This window comes from Osmerus mordax, chromosome 19, assembly GCF_038355195.1.
Source record: "Osmerus mordax isolate fOsmMor3 chromosome 19, fOsmMor3.pri, whole genome shotgun sequence".
Classification (NCBI taxonomy): Eukaryota; Metazoa; Chordata; class Actinopteri; order Osmeriformes; family Osmeridae; genus Osmerus; species Osmerus mordax.
The window spans coordinates 6,620,225-6,640,208 of NC_090068.1; the positions used below are offsets into that span (position 1 = coordinate 6,620,225).

The 19,984-nt window shown below is 55.7% G+C and overlaps 1 protein-coding gene across 1 annotated transcript in view; it reads left to right on the plus strand.

The window, feature by feature from the left end:
- ncor1 (nuclear receptor corepressor 1) overlaps positions 1-17,217 on the plus strand; it is a 40,834-nt gene extending 23,617 nt beyond the window's left edge. Inside the window, 41 exon segments of the mRNA XM_067257692.1 lie at positions 27-100; positions 417-445; positions 447-886; positions 1,135-1,258; positions 1,970-2,138; positions 2,869-3,036; positions 4,527-4,534; positions 4,536-4,661; positions 4,663-4,698; positions 4,805-4,819; positions 4,821-4,865; positions 4,868-4,922; positions 5,066-5,155; positions 5,591-5,652; positions 5,654-5,689; positions 5,908-5,913; positions 5,916-6,075; positions 6,315-6,409; positions 6,411-6,438; positions 7,085-7,168; positions 7,310-7,569; positions 7,739-7,981; positions 7,983-8,061; positions 8,449-8,591; positions 8,593-8,671; positions 8,936-9,142; positions 9,652-9,801; positions 10,232-10,413; positions 10,415-10,448; positions 10,547-10,593; positions 10,595-10,689; positions 10,833-11,296; positions 11,417-11,557; positions 12,211-12,362; positions 12,483-12,706; positions 12,973-13,116; positions 13,490-13,635; positions 13,825-13,878; positions 14,055-14,246; positions 14,403-14,573; positions 14,725-17,217. Of these exon segments, the coding sequence (XP_067113793.1) occupies positions 27-100; positions 417-445; positions 447-886; positions 1,135-1,258; positions 1,970-2,138; positions 2,869-3,036; positions 4,527-4,534; positions 4,536-4,661; positions 4,663-4,698; positions 4,805-4,819; positions 4,821-4,865; positions 4,868-4,922; positions 5,066-5,155; positions 5,591-5,652; positions 5,654-5,689; positions 5,908-5,913; positions 5,916-6,075; positions 6,315-6,409; positions 6,411-6,438; positions 7,085-7,168; positions 7,310-7,569; positions 7,739-7,981; positions 7,983-8,061; positions 8,449-8,591; positions 8,593-8,671; positions 8,936-9,142; positions 9,652-9,801; positions 10,232-10,413; positions 10,415-10,448; positions 10,547-10,593; positions 10,595-10,689; positions 10,833-11,296; positions 11,417-11,557; positions 12,211-12,362; positions 12,483-12,706; positions 12,973-13,116; positions 13,490-13,635; positions 13,825-13,878; positions 14,055-14,246; positions 14,403-14,573; positions 14,725-14,921 (5,254 nt within the window). The 3' untranslated portion in view covers positions 14,922-17,217.
- The last annotated feature ends 2,767 nt before the right edge of the window (positions 17,218-19,984 follow it).

Below are 19,984 nucleotides of genomic sequence, written 5' to 3' on the forward strand. Positions count from 1 at the left end.
GGCGAAGGCGTCAAATTCTCTGTCAGCGAGCAGGGAGGGCGTCCTCTCATCCCAGCGACGGGTCACTTCAGATTGAGATGGATCGTGTCAGCCGAGGGAGGTCACGAGGAGGACGGATCTGAGGTCCCCTCAGATCCGTCAGTTGCACACTGGCATTGATACACGTCGCTAGAAGAGACTGTCAAGTTTTCATTCTTCACAGTTGTAGGCTAGTCTCCATGGCAACAGCTGCGGACTAGGCAAACAGGCCGCAGTCCCAACAGTTGTGCAGTATACCCATGTAACAGCTTAAAAAACATATAACCGTAGAGAAGCCATTTTGGGGGTCCTCTTTTGCATGTAGTAGCCTTAAAAACCAGCATGGTTGATGTGTGTGTGCGTGGTTGTTCACCGGGGTCCTCTGGTGTGCCCCTCAGGCGGAGACCACAGCTCCGACACGGAGAGCGGCCCCCTCTCCGTCCCAGGCCGACCCCTCCAAGGGCGGGGACCCCCAGCGGGGCGAGGGCGGCGGGGTCTCCTCCGAGGGCTCCCAGCGCTCGGAGCAGGACAAGGGCCAGGCGGCGGCAGGGGCGGCGGACGGGAAGGGCCCCCCGGAGGCCCCTTACGGCGAGCTGCGCGTCAAGCTGGAGAAGAGCCCCGAGGGCGGGCCGGAGGAGGAGAGGGCGCGGGCGGCCTACGAGGGCCAGGTGCACCCCAAGAGCGAGCCCCAGGACGTGGACATGTCGGCCCCGGTGCAGGTGAAGGTGGAGCCCGAGGCCAAGGAGAAGGCCGACAAGGCGGGCGGGGCGGCCGGGGAGCACGGCGACCGGCAGGGCCCGTCGGACAACGACTCGAGCGCCACGTGCAGCGCCGACGAGGACGGCGACGCTGAGCCCGAGAGGCGTGGGTGAGCGAGGCGCCGTCACGGACCACACCCCCAGCACCCCCCCCCCCTACCCACAACGCACACTGTCACCCCAACAAACCTAACAAACAACCGACTGAATCCGCCTTCCAGACGGCCACCTCTCGACCATAAAACACAGTTTTAAAAAAACCTTCAAACACCGAACCATTTCCTGTAAGTGATGGGTGACTCACCGTGTTTGTATCTCTCTGTCTCTCCCCTCCTCCCTCCCTCCCTCCCTCCCCCAGGATGTTCTCTATGGACAAGCCTTCTCTCCTCAGCCCCCCAGGCTCAGTGGTGGTGTCCTCGGCCAAGCAGGCCCACCTCAGCATGCACCAGCTGCAGCAGCGCGCCGCTGACATCCCAGCCATGGTCAGTCAGTATAGCAACCCCCACTTTTCTATCAGATATGCCCATTCGGAGCAGCACGGAGGCAGGCAGCAGCAGGTGAAAGCATGGCTCATTTAGACCAACCGTCCCGTCAAGTGAGTCTCCCACGCCGGTGCACTTCCCCCCCCCCCCCCCCCCCCATTCCCGTCAATGATTGGCCCGCCGGGGCAGAATTTGATTTAGGTTTTTGCCCCCTCCCCCCCCCGATCATCCTTGTGGTTGGGGGGGGGGGGGGGCTGTGCGATGTTGTGTGTCGCCGTTTGAGATTTGTGTGTGTCGCTTCGACGGAGGTGTGATTGACTGCCGTGAACTGCGTTCTGTCGAGCTTGTCTGTTTTTCTCCCCCGGTTGTGATCGGAGGTAACCAGGACGCAGTGCGGGGGATCAGATTGGCATGCTAATTCACGTGTTCCTTCAACAGTTTGCATGCCCCACCACACGTCCGGAAAGTGTACGGCTCCGTGTCGATGCCGTCTTTCCCCCCCATTCCTTTTCTGACTGTGTGTCTCCGGGGGGTGTGGTTGAAAGACCAGGCACTAGCATAGAAGCGCCTTCATTCTGACCCTGCAAGTCAAATCATGTGTGATTCCGTGCTCGTAGAAGGGGCATTATTTCCAAATGGTTTGTGTGCGTGTGTTTGTCAAGCTCAACTAGGTGTCTCACCTCCCCCTCCCCCCCCCTGCCTTCATAATAGGTGCCAGGCCCCTTCAGCCCGGGTGGCGTTCCCATGGTGACGCCCCTCAGCGGGCTTGCCATGTTCCAGCACCAGATCAAGGCAGCTCACGAGTCGGCTCACCAGGAGGACCGGCAGAGGCAGGAGCCTCGCTTCCACACACGCAGCCCCACCGTGCTGGACCGGGAAGGTACCACACACACACACACACACCCAGCAGCTGGCTATTTATATGTCGTATATTCGTTCTTTTTTCGGAGCCTCTTCGTTTTCATTTAATGTCAAAACGACGGCGACGCGAGAGTCCAGACTGCTGCAGAATGTGACTGAGCCCAAACAAGAACAAGATGTTAGCTTGACCCTGTTTCACCGCCGATGCGAACACCGAGCTCCAATCAAGACGTCCCGTCTCACCCCCGTCCCCCACACCCCCCCAGACTCCTCCAGGGAGGGGGAGTTAGTACTCGTGACTTTGGAGGGAGCAATGTGTAGCACCCCTCTTAAAAGGACACACTGGCATGATGTGTTTAAGGTGTGAAGAGGGGGTGGGGGGGGGGGGGGTGCCTGATTGGACACCCAATGCTTTTAGCACCTTGTGTCGGTGCTGTGAGGAGGACAGGCTCCTGGCAGGCAGGCTGACTGCGGAGGCTTCCTGTGTTGTGGAGATGTGGGTGGAGTAGATGGAGGGTTTGGGAAGAATCCTTAGGTTCCGTTTTTTTTTTTTTTTTTTTTTTTTATACCTGTGTTTGTTTTTATTTCCCTTCCTGTGTGTGTGTTGTCCTCCTGTGTGTGTTATCCTCCACCCCCCCCTCCGCATGCGTCTTTGTTCTCATGCGTGCAAGCGTGCGTCGTCCCCCCCCCCCCCCCCCCCCCGCGTGCGTGTTGCGTGTGTTCTCATGCGTGTGTCCTGTGTGCTGCAGGGAAGCCCTTCCCCTACATGTCCTATGACATGAAGCTGGCTCTGGAGCAGGAGGCCCAAGCCGGCCGGCCAGCCTCCCCCTACAGGCTCTCCCCCAGGGAGCTGAGCAAGACCTACCCCCAGCCCGACCCTAACACCGCCAACGCCTCGCGCTACAGTGTGCCTCCAGGTAGCTAACCGTCCCCTGTCCCCCCCCACCTCAGCACTTCCTGTCTGTGTGTACCCTCCACCCCACCTCTGTCTCCTCCACCCAGCTCCTTTGGCTGAACACCTCCTTTTCCGGATTTTTCTGTTGATTTGAAGGCTAGAGGGAGTTTTGAGTTGTTGTTTGGAGTTGTTGTCACCTAGAAGAGAACTTGTAGCTTGTTGTGTAGGGTTGGTTGGTAACCTGGTTGGTTGAATTGGTTTCGTTTGGCTTTAACATTGGCTCACATTGGCTTTTTAGTAGTTTGATGTTTAAATGACTCATCACTGGTTGGGTATGATTTTTCCTTGGTCGGTTTGTCCTATAGTGTCGGGTAGGAAACCTGGCCTTGTTCCTCTTTCTGTCTTTAATGAATGAATATTAATGCCACCCTACGGTCTCCCAGGCAACCAGACTCTGTCAGGATTCCGTCATGGACTCGCTGTTTTTCTTATCTCCCCTGGTGTGAGGCAAGCGGATGCTAATGCCAAGCTCTCCTGTACGAAGGAGCTCTCACAGACCGGATTTGCATTTTTTATTTCGTAAAGTGCAGCGGTGCTTTTTCCTGGCAGGTCACCATGTCTGTATTGTAATCCAGTTAGTCAGATGCCTCCCTCCCTCCCTACCTCCTTCCTCCCAGTCCTCACTCCCTACCTCCTTACCTCCTTCCCAGTCCTCCCTCCCTACTTCCCTTCCTCCCAGTCCTCACTCCCTACCTCCTTACCTCCTCCCAGTCCTCCCTCCCTACCTCCTTCCTCCCAGTCCTCCCTCCCTACCTCCTTACCTCCTCCAGTCCTCCCTCCCTACCTCCTCCCAGTCCTCCCTCCCTACCTCCTTACCTCCTCCCAGTCCTCCCTCCCTACATCCTTACCTCCTCCCAGTCCTCCCTCCCTACCTCCTTCCTCCCAGTCCTCCCTCCTTACCTCCTCCCAGTCCTCCCTCCCTACCTCCTTACCTCCTCCCAGTCCTCCCTCCCTACCTCCTTCCTCCCAGTCCTCCCTCCCTACCTCCTTACCTCCTCCCAGTCCTCCCTCCCTACCTCCTTCCTCCCCCAGTCCTCCCTTCCTCCCAGTCCTCCCTCCCTACCGCCTTCCTCCCTGTCCTCCCTCCAGTCCTCCCTCCCTCCCCGGTGTAGGCTGTGGTCCTGAGCTCACAGACAGGCAGGCGGGCAGTTCTTCTCAGGGTCTCCCCCGGGGCTTGGACCCGTGTGCCACCACGTCCACCTCTCCGTTCACACCTGTCCACGAGGCCGTCTCTCAAACGATCCAGTCACGCTCTCTCTGAGGCGAGGTTCAGGGGACGCCCCCCCCACGTGTCGGCTAGTCCCAACCTGGCAGAAGGCGGCGCTTACGCTGAAGACTTGCGTGCCACTCATTCTCGAGCTAACAGTCCGAACCTGGCAGGGAGTTGGCCCCGAGTACCGCGTCCTCTCTCCTCAGTTTGTCTGTCCTCTCCTTCCCCCCCCACACACACAGTGCTCCACCCCGGCCCCTAACCAGGTGGTGCAGGGCCTGCCGGAGGGCGTCAGGGTGACCTTCTCCAGACACAGCCGGCCGGCCAACATTCCGTCTCCTCCTCCCCTCATTCCCACCTCCAAGCCCCCGACAGACAAAGCCATCCTTCATCCAGGGGGGCTCCATATCCCAGGTACGACCCCCTCAACCCCCCCCCCCCCCACACAGCTCTCAGATAATCTGCTGGACTGCCAGGGACACGATGCAATCGACGGCCTTTGACCCTCGTGTGTTTTCAGGGCACTCCTGGAACCCTACCTGCCCTCCCACGCCGTGTACGGCCCGGAGGGCACCAAGAGCTTCCGGTGGGGTCCATCTCTCTGGGGCTCCCCAGGCAGCAGGAGCCCTCCAAGCCCGGTACGACCCTCCTCCCCCCGGGTCACCCCGTCCCGCCCGCCCAGCCCCCCTGCTGTCGGTCAAGTTGTGTAGCCCCAGCATCAGACTTCACCCTCCCGCCGTTTTTGAAACGTTTCTCCTTCTCTCTCCTTCTCCTCCCCCAGTCTCCTACATCAAGCAGGAGGAGTGCTCCCCGCGGAGCTCCCAGCCCGAGGGCTTGCTCTCCAGGGCGCAGTACGAGGGGGTCGTCAGAGGTGGGTGTCCGTCATTACCAGCCCTGTCTGTCTGTCCCTCACCCCCACACCCCATGAGTTTCGACCAGTGCTCAGGGCTTAGGTAGCCAGGCTAGACGAGGAGCTGGGTCGGAGAGTGGAGGAGGTTGGCCTCCGTAGCCTGTTTGCACAGACCTGTCAGAATGTGGCACTCTGGTGAGGGAGAGAGAGAGACAGGGAGAGAGGGAGGGAGAGAGAGAGAGGGAGACAGAGTTAGACCCGCCTGCTTCAAAAGACCCCTGCATCCACCCTCGGCGGTCTTCACGCCTTCTCACCGCAAAGCGACCTCCGAGGTTTCCACCCCACCCCCTCCCTAAGCCCCTTTGACCCAATGTACTCCGCCGAAGCTCATCGGACACACGCAAGCTAAACTCCGCCTCTCCTCCTCTGTCCTTCCCCGCCCCCCCCCTCACCCAGGAGGCCCCATGAGCTCCATGCAGGACGGGGGCATCTCCCGGGGCAACCCTGCCAAAAGTGGGCGCTGAGGGGCTGCAGTTCAGAGGATCGATCACCCAGGTATGACAGCGCTGCGTACGCACACACACACACCCCTCCTCCCTCTCTCGGAGTTTCTCCCTTTGCGGCGTTGTCGTAAGCAGGGATCAGGACCGTGTCTCCTCGTGCTGACCTCTCTCTCTCTCTTGCGCTCTTTCTCTATTACTCTCTCTCTCTCTCTCTCTCTCTCTCTCTCTGTCTCTCTCTTTCTCTATTACTCTCTCTCTCTCTCTCTCCAGGGCACGCCCCCGCCCTGCCCCAGCCCAGCCTGGCGTCCGACCTCCTGAAGGGCACCATCACCAAGCTGGCCACGGAGGAGCTGGGCAGCCCGGACAAGGCTAGGGAGCAGCTGGCCAAGGGCCACGTCATCTACGAGGGCAAGAGCGGACACATCCTCTCCTACGACGGTAAGCCCCCCCCCCCCCCCCGGCTTAGCCGGCTTAGCGACGGGGCAAACCCAGTTAGCGAGCTTAGCGCTACAAACGAAGAGGGCTCGCTTAGGAATCGGATAGGTACACACCGATGAGATGTTCCTTAACCCCCCAGTTGTGTCCGAAAGAGCTTGTTTGGACCGGTCAGATGGTGCAAGGGGGGAGGTTGGAGCGGCGCGTGTGATTGGTGACGATGTGGTTTCCTGTGTCCTCAGCCATTAAGAACCCCAGGGAGGCTACGCGCAGCCCCAGGACCAGCCACGAGCTCAAACGCACCTACGACATGATGGAGCCGCTCGCCAGGGGCCACCCCGGGCAGAGAGGGAGTCCCATTTGAAGGTCAGTCTTTCTGTCTGTTTGTGTGTGTGTCTCTGTCAGTCTGTCTGTCTGTCTCTACTGTCAGTCTATCTGTCTGTCTGTGTCTCTGTCTGTTTGTGTGTGTGTGTGTGTGTCTGTCTGTCTGTCTTTCTCTCTGTCTGTCTGTGTGTGTGTCTCTGTCAGTCTGTCTGTCTGTCTCTACTGTCAGTCTGTGTCTGTCTGTGTCTCTGTCTGTTTGTCTGTGTGTGTGTGTGTGTGTGTGTCTGTCTGTCTGTCTGTCTGTCTCTGTCTGTGTGTGTGTCTGTCTTTCTCTGTCTGTGTCTGTCTGTCTGTGTCTCTGTCTGTTTGTCTGTGTCTGTCTGTCTGTGTGTGTGTCTGTCTCTACTGTCAGTCTGTCTGTCTGTCTGTCTGTGTCTCTGTCTGTTTGTCTGTGTGTGTGTGTGTGTGTGTGTCTGTCTGTCTGTGTCTGTGTGTGTGTGTCTGTCTGTATGTCTGTCTCTGTCTGTGTGTGTGTCTGTCTTTCTCTGTCTGTGTCTGTCTGTCTGTGTGTGTGTGTCTCTGTCAGTCTGTCTGTGTCTGTCTGTCTGTGTCTCTGTCTGTTTGTCTGTGTGTGTGTGTTCATCAATGCAGTCTTTGCTCACGGAGCATTCCTCCGCGTGTCTCCCAGGGTTGATAAGCCGAGCGCTGCCCAGAGACAGTCCCCACGGCGACTCCAAGGAGAGGCCGATGATGACCGGGTCCATCATGCAAGGTAAAACGACAACAGCAGCAACAACTTGAGGAGCGGAGATCCGCCAAAGGAAGAAGGTGTCCATCCTCTCCCCCCCCCCCTCCCCCCGGAGCCTTTCACCCAAGTCTTCTCACCCAGGCCTGCGTTTCCCTCCACCCCCAGGGACCCCGAGGACCTCGGCCGAGGCCTACGAGGAGAGCATGAAGTACGGCAAGCAGATCAAGCGGGAGAGCCCGCCCATCCGCTCCTTCGAGGGGGGCATCGTCAAGGGCAAGCCCTACGAGGGCGGCGGGAACACCATCAAGGAGATGGGCCGCTCCATCCACGAGATCCCCCGGCAGGACCAGCCCGGCCAGGACAGCCGCAAGACGCCCGACATGGCCGACAGCCGCCGCGTCGCCATGGACGGAGCCATGTCGCAGGTGAGCGCCGCAGTGTGTGCTGTTGTGTGCGTATAGCGTGTATTGGCATGTGCATAGCGTGTACGGAATGTGTTTCTGTGAAGTTCCGTGTTTATATTACGAGTCCTCCAGCCAGCCATTGACAGCCCCCTTCCTCTCCCTCCTCGACCCCCCCCCCCCCACCCACCAGGGTCACCCCCTGGGCCAGCCGGCCATCAAGCACAACGTCAAGTCCCTGATCACCAGCCCCGGCAAGATGGGCCACGGCCTGCCCCAGCTGGACGCCATGGAGCGGGCCAAGTACGAGGAGGGCAAGGCGGCGTCGGAGCGCGTGCGCCACACCTCCGTGGTCAACTCGGCCACCTCGGTGCTGCGCTCCACCCACCAGGAGGCGGCCAAGTCGCAGCTCAGCCCGGGCATGTACGAGGACGCCAAGCGCCCGCCGCACCCCCGTCAACTACAGCACGGGCCCCATGTCCCGGGGGTCGCCCATGCTGGGCCGCGCGCAGGAGGGTACGGCTGCCCGCCCGCAGAGGCTGGCGTTCATATGCAGTACTGTGCAAAAGGCTTAGGCACTAATTGCATATTTTTTGTTTTTCCCCCAGTACAGGCTAAAATGCTGTAATAATGGAAATTATAAACGCAACATTTCTAAACGATTTATATATTTTTTTTTATATATATTTATATATATTTTTTTCCATTTAAATTAAATAAATTAATATTGTTATAATATATAATAAATATATACATATTATATATAAATTGCATACATGTGAAAAATAGTGCCTAAGACTTGCACAGTCCTGTGTATACGGATGAAACAGATATTATAACCTAAGGCTGTTGGTTGGTGTTGGTTGTGTACTGACAATAGGGCCTTGTGTTCCCCCTACCAAGGAGGCATGAGCTCCGGAAAACCGTCTCCCCACGACAGGAAGACGCCCACTCACCGAGACAGCATGCCGGCCAAGTCCCCCGTGTCCCAGGGGGAGCCCATGCCCTCCCACAGCCCCTTCGACCCCCACCACCGGGCCGGGGTCCCCCGGGGAGGTGTACCGGGCCCACCTGCCCCCGCACCTGGACCCGGCCACCCTGGCCTTCCACAGGGTCATCGACCCAGGTAGGACCCAGCGTCTCTGGTGAACCCGGGGCGGGCGGGCGGGCGGGGGGTGGATGGGTTGACTGGTCCGACGAAAACAAACAGTCGTGTAGTGCCGGGGGGGGGGGGGGGGGGGGATTCCAGGAACAGCGACAGAGCTTGGCAGTCTCATTCATAGGCACCACACAGCCGGTCCATTGACGTCAGTCAGAGAGAGATCGGTATCAGGGAAAAACCTTCTGTTCATATGTTGTTTTGTTTGCCTCCCCCCCCGCCCCGCGGCAGCAGCCTACATGTTCCCCAGGCAGGGGTCGCCGACCGGCTACCACAACACCTACCAGCTGTACACCATGGAGAACACGCGGCAGACCATCCTCAACGACTACATCACCTCCCAGCAGATGCAGGTCATCCCGCGGGCCGACGTGCCCCGGGGCCTGTCGCCGCGGGAACAGCAGCAGATCGCCATCCCTTACCCTCCCGGGGCCAGAGGTAAGGGGGGGGGGGGGGAAGCCATGGCCTGAATTTCCACTCATCCCCTCATCTCCCCCCTCTCTCCCCCTCCCCCCACCTCCCCTCCTGCGTGGGCCGGGAGCGGAGAGGCTGGGGGTTCAGGTGTCCCTTAGGAAGTCAGTGGCAACCTTTTCCAGACCCCCAGAAGCAAATGACCCAGACAACTTGCGTATAGTCTGTTTTATTGGACGGGGGGGGTGGCTGCATTGGATTCGGCTCATGCTCGATTTGTAAATTGGGACCGGTCACAAACAATCCATTGAAACTCACTTGTGGTCGCCTCTTAACAAGGTGACCGCTACGCCACAACAAGTGCAGCCCTATCGGTTTACCTCCAAACGAGTAACGCAAGACTCCCTGATAGAGGAAGGTGGGGGGTAAAAAAAAAAAAAAAAAAGCTACGTGTATTTGCGGTGTTAATGCTCAGACGACTGATTTGGTTTGGTTCTTGTTGTTCACCCATGGCCCTTTGCTTCTGTCTGTAAAAGGGATCATTGATCTAGCCCAGATGCCTCCAACTATCCTGTTGCCTCACCCTGGGGGGACAGGTACCCCCACTCTGGACCGCATCACCTACATGCCCGGAGCTCAGCCCCCTTTCCCTCCTAGGGCTTTCAACCCAGCCTCCATATCTCCAGGTGAGGACCCCCCTCCCCTTTCCCTTCCCCTCTCCTAACCCCCCTTCCTTGCCCCCCCCCCCCCCTCGACATGAGTGCCTGCTGCTTCCTCTCCGCCCCTGAAGCACGCTGCCCCCCCCCCCTCCGGCACTGTCCACGCAGAGCCCCAACCCCCCCCGCCCTGCTAGCAAAGACTCTCGCCTTTCTTGACAACAAACACAAATCTCGAACGCGCCGTCCAGCGAGTGGCCGCGGCCCGATCGCTGTCCCAGCATGCCTCCGAAGCAGGCAGAGCGGCACTGCTGCGACGGTGTCCGGGTGAAGTCGGCTCGTCCGAGGGGGCCGGCGGGTGGGGGCGGGTGGGGAAGAGGGGTTGGCTGTTGACCCCCGTTCGGCCCCAGGCCAGAGGCGATGTGTGAACCCTACACGTGTCTCTCTCCCCCCTGCACAGGTCACCAAGCCCACCTGGCGGCCACGGCGGCCACCATGGAGAGGGAGCGCGAGCGGGAGAGGGAGCGCGAGCGGGAACACCGGGAGCGGGAGAAGGAGCGCGAGAAGGAGCGCGAGCGGGAGCACCGGGAGCGCGAGCACAGGGAGAGGGAGCGCGAGCACAGGGAGCGCGAGCGCGAGCGGGGCCGTCGCCGCCGCCAGCGACTACATGCGAGGAGGTGAGAGGGGTTTTGGCGTGGTCAGACGAGACATCGTGGCCTCCAATTCTCGGACTGAAGCCGGCATTAATCCGTGTGTGTGTGTGTGTGTGGTCCAGGTGTGGAGCAGCCAGGACGCCCTGGTAGCCGTGGTTACCTGCGGTCCCCCCTCCCCCTCCATGAGGACGCCGGAAGGAGTGGTTCAGCAGCGGCCCAGCATCTTCCAGGGAACCAACAGCAAGAGTGTCATCACCTCCCTCATGTAAGTCTAAGCCTCCATCAGCCATCTGTTTCGACCGGTACGAAAACCCCCACGTGCCTTAACATGTTCCTGACCTGACCCCCCCCCCCCCCCCCCCCCCCCCCCCCCCCCCCCCCGCTGCGTGTCCGTGTCCCTCCCCCCAGGCCCCCGGCCGCGCAGGCGTCCCAGCCCGGCTCCCGCTACAGCACGGCGGCCGACGCCCTGGCCGCGCTGGTGGACGCCGCCGCCTCGGCGCCCCAGATGGACGTGGCCAAGGCCAAGGAGGGCAAGCACGAGGACGACGCGTCCTCCTCCTCGGCTGCCGCCGCCCGCCGTGCCGCCGCCATCAGCGAGCATCAGGACGCCGAGCGGCGCTCCATGCAGTCCCCCTACGGCGCCCTCGCCATGCCCGGGGGCAAGCAGCACCCGGCCTACGGCGAGCAGGCCGGGGCGGGCAGCAAGGACAAGACGCCGCCCTCCAAGTCGCGCATCGAGGAGGAGCTGCGCACGCGCGGCAAGACCACCATCACCGCCGCCAACTTCATCGACGTCATCATCACGCGGCAGATCGCCTCGGACAAGGACGCGCGGGAGCGCGGCTCGCAGAGCTCCGACTCGTCCAGCAGCCGTGAGTCGGCGCCCCCAAAAAAAATATGCGGACCCTTCCGGAAACTGTCTAAAAAAAAACGATTTTTACAATCGTGCGTGAGGGTCGAGGGGTTTGAGCGCCTTGTCTCCGTGTTCGCAGTGTCGTCTAACCGCTACGAGGCGGCCGGCGGAGCAGCCATCGAGGTGATCAGCCCCGCCAGCTCCCCGGCACAGGCCCAGGCACAGCCCCAGGCCCAGCCCCAGCAGGACAAGCAGGACGACAGGCAGCCACAGCCCCCAGGTCAGAGGTCAAGCACCGCGACCATCCACAGAGAGCACACGCCATCAGCTGCCGTTTCAATTAAGCACCATATCATTTTTTTAATTTTATTTAATTATACATAATTATGATTGATCACATTTTGGATATATTTTGAAGGCATTTTCTGCTTTATTGGTTAGTGACAGTGACAGTTGGAGAGAGACAGGATAGGCAGGGGAGAGAGACCAGGGGAGACCCGGTATAGCCCTGTATCGGGCTCCAGAGATGTCCTGAATGGAGATTTGCGTGGAAAATTCCCACGAAGCTCTCCCAGCATGCTAGCCTAACACCGCTGGGAGTTATGTGAGGTTAAATGCGTCCGGCGTCCGCCCCCAAACACTGCAGTCTGACGGCTGCATATAGATACAAGATAGATACTGGCTTTACTCCAACCACTTTGTTGAATGTAGGTGAATGCAGCGGGGGCTATATCGGGCTGGTAGCAATACTGAGTAAACATGCCAGTGTCTAAATAACCCGTGATCTCAATAACCTTGTCATCTGAGTACAGTGGGTGACACCCCCCCCCCCCACACACACACACACACACACAAATATACAAATCTACAAATATAGATTGACGGCTGGCTACTCACTCAACCAACTCTCTCTCTCTGTATGGAACCCTTCAGTTGGCATGCGCGTCTTCGACATGAGCCGCTACCGCCCAGCAGGGGAGCCCCCCCAGCCCAGCTCCCAGGCCCCCCCCTTGGGCCAGGCCGACTCGTCGTACTCCCAGGTCCCCAAGACCCACCGGGTCATGACGCTGGCCGACCACATCTCTGTAAGACACCGCGCGCTCGCGCCACCCAAAGCACTCCCGTCACACCTCCACGCCTTAAACACACACTCTTGAGAACAGCTCCAGTAAACGCCCTTCTGGAACGTTCTCTCTCCTCCTCAGCACATCATCACCCAGGACTTCGCCCGGAACCAGGATCCACCCCCTCCTTCCTCCACCACCTCCTCGTCCTCCGCGACCACCACATTCCAGAGTGCGGTGTCCAGCTCTGGCCTGGGCCGCGCCAAGCCCCCCAGCCGCTACAGCCCGGAGAACCAGGCCCCCCACCACCAGAGGCCCCCCAGCAGGCTGTCCCCCGAGAACGCCCCCGACAAGCCCAAGGCCAGGTAAAGTCTAGATGAAGCAGTCTGGCTGGTGCATTTCATATCATAGTCAAATAGTTAAGGGAATAAGGGATTGGGTATTGGGCAAGTAAATAAGTCATCGGTAAAAGGACAGTGTATGCATATATTTGTTATGAAACAATATCCATCATGGTGGTGATGGTTAGTGGGCAGCCCAGCCTCTCCCCCTCCCCTCCCCCACACCATCACCGCACCTCCACACCTGCATGTCCTCTCCATCATATTCTCTCCCTCCCTCCCTTCCCCAGGCCCGGCAAGTCCCCCGACCGGGGAGGCCGACAGATGGACGGCTACGAGCCCATCTCCCCTCCTCAGAGCTACCCGAGCATGGACAAGCCCGAGGCCAGCGCCCCGCAGCCCCAGAGACGGGAGAACGACAACCCGGAGATGAGGTACGCCGCACGCCGTCCTGTCAGCAAAATAAACGGCTTGCCTCCCTCCCCCCCCCCCCCCCCCCCCCCCCCCCCCCCCCGGGGCCAAAAGGCTTTTGCTTTGATTGGCATTTTCGAACCCGATTGACTCTGGAAAATATTAGACCTCTGACTTACACGACAGATGATGTATGTGTCACATGCGAGTGTTGATATTTCAGGCCTGGCACTGGAGGGCAGATTGCCGCGGTCCCCTTGGGCAGTGGTCCTCCTGTCGGCTGCGATCTGGCAGGCAGCCCCCGGGCCGTGTGGAAACGGGGGGGACTGCTGCCAGCGGGCATCCAACCGCGGTAAACTTCCTGACCTTCCCCCTGTGGCCTTTCTCTGGTTTCAGGGGCGACTCGCGGTCCCCGGGGAGCGGCAGCTACCTGCCCTCGTTCTTCACCAAGCTGGAGAGCACCTCTCCCATGGTGAAGTCCAAGAAGCAGGAGATCATCCGCAAGTTCCGCAACTCCTCCGGCGTGGGCGACTCCGACATCGGTAAGCGGGGGGGGGGGGGTCTCTTCCACCTCTCGACGGCAGCTCGTGGAGAAACGCTCGCCCGGATGCGTAAACGAACCTCGACGGCGTCGACGGTTTAGCCCTCGTACTTGTCGCGCAGTGTCGCCATTTTAGCTCGGGCGCCAGACATTTTGTTCTCTAAAGGAAACGATCGTTTTCTGTCCGTAGGGGCCGCCCAGCCAGGCACAGAGATCTTCAATCTGCCAGCTGTGACCAGCTCAAGTAAGAGTCGCCCCCCCCCCCTCCCCCCCCCCCCCCAAGCGTCGCCCCTTCCTGCTCTAAAACAAACACAAACAAAGTCATTTCCAGTCCCACGGTGTACTCTGTAGTCTCTCTCTCATCTTTCTCTCTCCCTCTCTCCCTCTCTCATCTCTGCCTATGGCTGTCGTGTCCTCCAGGCGGCATCAACCCCAGGAACCACTCGTTCAGCGACCCGGCCAGTAACCTGGGCCTGGAGGACATCATCCGCAAGGCCCTGATGGGCAACCTGGAGGAGAGGCCGGAGGAGCCGCAGGGAGGGGCCGCTCCGCCCAGCTCCAACACCCCCGGCGGGGAGGCCCGCCAGGAGGCCAACCCTTCACCCAGCATGGGTGAGAGACCCAACACACACACACACACACACACAGGCCTGTCCTCATCCAAACCAGCCTAACGAGGGGGCAATTTCCATGATGCATACGTACATAAATACATGTAATGACCGGTTTTGTCGCGTTGCTAAGGATACTTTTTCCCCCGTCTACCAGGCAAGCAAAAGCTGCAGGGCAAAGCCAACAGCCGCAAGTCCAAGTCGCCCAACCCGGGCCAGGCGTACGCCGGAGGGGAGCGCCCCTCGTCCGTGTCGTCCGTCCACTCCGAGGGAGACTACCACCGGCAGGCCCCGGCCTGGGCATGGGAAGACAGGCCCTCGTCCACAGGTAACCCCCTCCATCCTCCTCCCCCCCCCCGGGGCCTTCGCTCACCACGACACAATCGACAGATTCGGCGGTAACACACGGATAACTGGACCCGCTCTCTTAATGTACTCCCTCACCCCCCCCCCCCCCCCTCCCCCTTTCCTGTCTCCAGGTTCCATGCAGTTCCCCTACAACCCCCTGACCATGCGCATGCTGAACAGCACACCGCCCACCTCCATGGCCTCCCCCTCCATCCAGGCCCAGCAGCAGTCTGTACCGGGGGCCGCCCCGGCCGCCCAGCAGCTGGTGTGGGAGCGGGAGCCCCTGCTGTCGGAGCAGTACGAGACCCTGTCGGACAGCGACGACTGAGCCCCCCGCGCCCCGCCGCCGCCCCGCCCCCTTTCCCCCCGTCCCTGAGGAGGGCTGAGCAGAGGCTGGCCTGCCCTCAACCACCACCCCCCCCCTTTCCTCTCCCAGGACTATCCTCACTCACTGGTGCAGAGTTTAGGAGTGAGCGGAGGGGGCCGGAGTGGCTTTTTGTGCAACAGCGCCCCCTGGCGGGCAGCTGAGAGAAAGGCAGCCGCCTCTGACAGGCTGAGGGCTTGGGCATAGACTCCTTTTTTCGGGGACAGGCCTGGACACACAGCAAGTCGGAAAATGCCTGAGTGGAAGACATAAAAGCTAACGATGAAGAACTTGTAAAAAAAAAAAAAAAAAAAAGAAGATAAGAAAAAAGACAAATCATTAAGAGACTATTTCTTGAATTTTTGATTTCTGTAAAGCAATACTCTTGTCTTTAAGAATAATCATTGTAAATAGATTAACCTTTTGCAGTGTTTTTTTTCCCTTTTTTTTTCTTAAATGGGTTCTTTCTCATTTTACTGTTGCTTTTAAATGGATCCACTTTGTTTTTGAACAGGAGGAGGAGGTGTTAAATCTTGAATATCACAGTTGGTCTCTCCCTGTCCCCCCTGTCCCCCACCCTACCACCACAGACAAGCTGAGAGACAGACCTGTGGTTTGGACTTGATTGATACGCGTGGTGCACAGAGAAGCTGAGGTCCTATCCACCAACCACCAAGCACCACCAAAGCCTGAACATTGTGGACATAAGTGAATGAAACAAACACACATGCTAACATTTTTATTTGATTTTATTGCATTGTCATTTGATGCCTGTCTTTGCAACACTGTGGAGATGATGCATGGGTGTCACAGATCCGCTGTTAGAGAATAAAAGAAAGATTTTTTTTGTCACCTTTCATTTATTTTTTATTCAGACAGAGATGTTTTTCGGAACAAGTTGAGAACGCGGGTGTCAGAGCAACTGAGTGAAACAGGTGAATAAGCTTGAGGTTGTCCGACTTGTTCCTCATATAATGACTACTTTTAGGGCCCCCCATGTTGATCTGAATTCTGTAATTGAGCCAATGTGTTAAGGTGAAGTTGACCATGTTGTGTACTGTATGGCACAGTGTGACCAGCGCAGCTGTCTATGGTTTCCAACCAGTGCAGGATATTCTGCTCTGCAACGTTGTTGTCAAGGTAACTAAAGTATGTCAGGAACCTTTTTTTAGACAGATTTGCCATGCCTTGTGGCTCAAGAAAGAAGGCAGCTTTAACTTGTTTCTCAGAGATATACGTCGGTGTTTGATGTTTCTATTTGTTTGTTCCTGTAGTCCCTCTCTTTCTTTTAATACTGTCCCAGCAATCTGAGCTCAGTGTAAGTTGTCGTTTTGTTAGACGAAAAGACAAAACTAACCAAACATAAACGAAATGGTCTGCACCATTGTTGCACTTTTTTTTTTTTGCTTTGTAATCTTTGACGACAAAAGCATACTACCTATCTATAACTTATTCAAGCTTTTGCAGAGAATTGTCCTGACGAGATGTGCTTTGACTTTTCCCATCACACATGGAAATCTGGAGGTGGAGTTCCTGTCTGGTAGATGGTACATGGTTTTTCTAGTGTGACACTTGCATTAGCAGTTAGTTTCTGCGTATGGTACTCGCAGCTGACGACTGCCATCATGTCGAGGCCATAACCATTTAATCTCTGTTTCCTTAATATCCAGAATCAATATCGACTGTATTTGTCAACGAATATGAAGCTTTTCCGTTTTGAATTCCACTAGGTTAACATTGATAAGGACAAGTTCTTTCAGATACGTGGAAGTGTTTCGGCTTTCCTCAGCTTTTGCTTCGCTTAACAAAAAAAAAAAACAACCTGCTCGAAACTTGATATTTTCCTTGCTTTTCTTTTCACTTTTGATTTTGAATTGTTCAAGTCCTAACGGATGTTTCAGATCTTTTGTTTTCTATCATTTTCAACATCAATGTTATACATCCCATTTCGATGGGATGTCAAGTGTTTACAACGGCAATGAAAAAAAAAAAAAAAAGTTTACAAAACTTGAATCTTAAAAAATAAAAATACAAAAAAAAACTATAAAATGAAGCTAGAAAAGAATTAGTGCATCTTTTCAGCTCTCCATCAGTCAAACACCGAGTGGTGACTTTTTTTGTTTGTTTTAATTTGAGACTTGAAACCCCATGTATCCCATGATATTGAAATGCAATGTTTGTATCGCACAATGTCTCTTAGTAGTCTATTACAAGAGTTCAGACCAATCAATAAAGTGGATCAGGTCTCCACCTCTCTGAAGATGATGTGTCTCTTTTCTTTTCATCTCGCGACACAATTCAGATGTTTTAAGCTTTGTAAAGGTAGAAGGGGTTTTATAAATATACAAATTATAGTCATCTTTACTAACACATATCTGAATATTTATCAGTAAAGATGTATTCAGGTTTCTGAATACCTTGGTTTGCTGCAATGTCTGAACCTGAAGCTGCATGTTGATGTCGCCACACATAGCTGTGGCAACATACTGGATCTGGTCATCGCTGACTGTTCCAGTCAACAACACACAGGTCAGTGACCTTGGCGTATCCGACCACATGGACCTCTCACCCCTGCCCCCCCCCCCCCTCTCTCATTTGAAACAACACATGGTACTTCTGCAACAGGAAAACCATCTCCACAGCTGACATCACAGAGGGCCTTTCAAATCCCCCTCCCCCCAATTTTCCACCTCCCAGTTGTAAATGTTTCATGTTTTTCTGTCAAATATACAATTAAAAGGCTTTGGTCAACAACATGTAACGTGACCGGAACATGACTGGAAGATCCTACATGAAGCAGCATTCTCATCATTTTAATAGGCTACTGCTGACATCTCGTGGATGTATGTGAGCGGTGCAGATGTGGACACAGCATTCACCAGCCTTGTTGTGTGCAGACCAGAATCAGAATCAGAATGGGATTTATTCGCCATGAAAGTTTGCACAGACAAGGAATTTGCTTTGGCAGGAAGGTGCATACAATAAACATATACCTAAAATTTAAATATGTGGACTATCTATACTAAGGTTACATAAACTAGCAGTACTAAGTGGGATTAGAATAGAGTTAAATATACAATAAAATAAAATATAAGTTGCCGTAAATTACAATATAAAAATACAAATATTACAAAAAATACAAATGTAGAAGATACCATTATTGTAATGCAGTGCAAAAAGCAGTGTGTTTTAAGCAAGAAGTCATTAGAGTCAGTGTGGTCCCTTGGCCTTGTTGAAGAGGCCAACAGCGGAAGGGAAGAAACTGTTTTTGTGGCGTGAGGTATTGGTCCTGATGGACCGCAGCCTTCTGCCGGAGGGGAGTGACTGAAACAGGGAGTGTCCAGGGTGGGAGGAGTCGGCCACAATCTTCCTCGCTTGCCTCAGGGTCCTCGAGGTGTGCAGGTCCTCGAGGGTAGGCAGATTGCAGCCAATCACCTTCTCAGCAGTGCGGATGATACGCTGCAGTCTGCTCTTGTCCTTGGCAGTGGCAGCAGCGTACCAGACGGTGATGGAGGAGGTGAGGATGGACTCAATGATGGCTGAGTAGAAGTGCACCATCATTGTCTTTGGCAGGTCGAACTTCTTCAGCTGCCGAAGGAAGTACATCCTCTGTTGTGCTTTCTTGATGAGGGAGCTGATGTTCAGTTCCCACTTGAGGTCCTGGGAGAGGATAGTGCCCAGGAAGCGGAAGGACTCCACAGTGTTGACTGGGGAGTCACACAGGGTGATGGGGGTGAGTGGGGCTGTGTTCCTCCTGAAGTCCACAACCATCTCCACTGTCTTAAGAGCATTGAGCTCTAAGTTGTTCTGGTGCACCAGGTCACCAGGTTGGCCGCTTCCCACCTATAAGGTCCCACCCAGGGTCTGTTATCCACCTGCAGGTGGAATCAGGCACGTTCAGCTGGGAGAGCTTGTCCTGAAGCAGGGCGGGGATGATGGTATTGAAGGCAGAGCTGAAGTCCACAAACAGGATCCTGGCATAGGATGCTGGGGAGTCCAGGTGCTGTAGGGTGAAGTGGAGGGCCATGTTAACTGCATCGTCCACAGACCTGTTGGCTCTGTAGGCAAACTGCAGGGGGTCCAGTAGAGGGTCAGTGATGGATTTAAGGTGTGCCAGCACCAGGCGCTCGAAAGACTTCATTACCACAGAGGTCAGGGCGACGGGTCTGTAGTCATTATGTCCTGTTGGCCTTGGCTTTTTGGGCACAGGGATGATGGTGGAGGACTTGAGACAGGCTGGCACATGGCATGTCTCAAGGGAGGTGTTAAAGATGTAGGTAAACACCGGAGACAGCTGGTCAGCGCAGACCACAATTAAAAGAAAGGGTGCTGTGTAAAACAGTTTGTCACAAAAGAAGCAGGTCATTTTGGCAACTCCATCAGGGTCACTTTACACCATGAAAACATTTCGGAGTTGAGATTTCCATGTTTCTTTTAAATATCTTAATTGTAGTGTCGATTTTTAAATTGTTTTTACACAATACGAGTTACACTGACACCTAGTGTGACAAAAACTCAGATTTGGACGCAGAGCTACTGTGACGGGTATTAATATGTTTGCATGCAATACTATGAAATGACTGCGTATTTAGGTGTAGGTCTATGAAACAAGTATTTTCAGCACTCAGAGGGAATATGCAACTGATTCTAGTAATTATCATATGTAGCCCCGGCACATTCATATCCGGTGCATTTGACATTCGACTAAATCAGTGGGAATGCCAACTCATCATCAACATTTTGTATTAAATCAAATCTAGCCTAAATAATCCAACCCCAAAAGTAGCGTAGACTGTAAACGTGCAGACCAACATGTAGCCCATATAGGCTACATTACCGTAATTATGCTAAGTCATAGCAAAAGGGCAGAAAGTCTGAAATATAATTACAAACATTTTTTAGTATGTACTGTATATTCTATGCATCTTATTTTTGTGGCCTACTAAGAATTGTATATCATTGTATTTATCACATCATTCCTTGAAGAATTTCTTATGCCTAATTTTTATATTTTAAAGTGCAGTGCT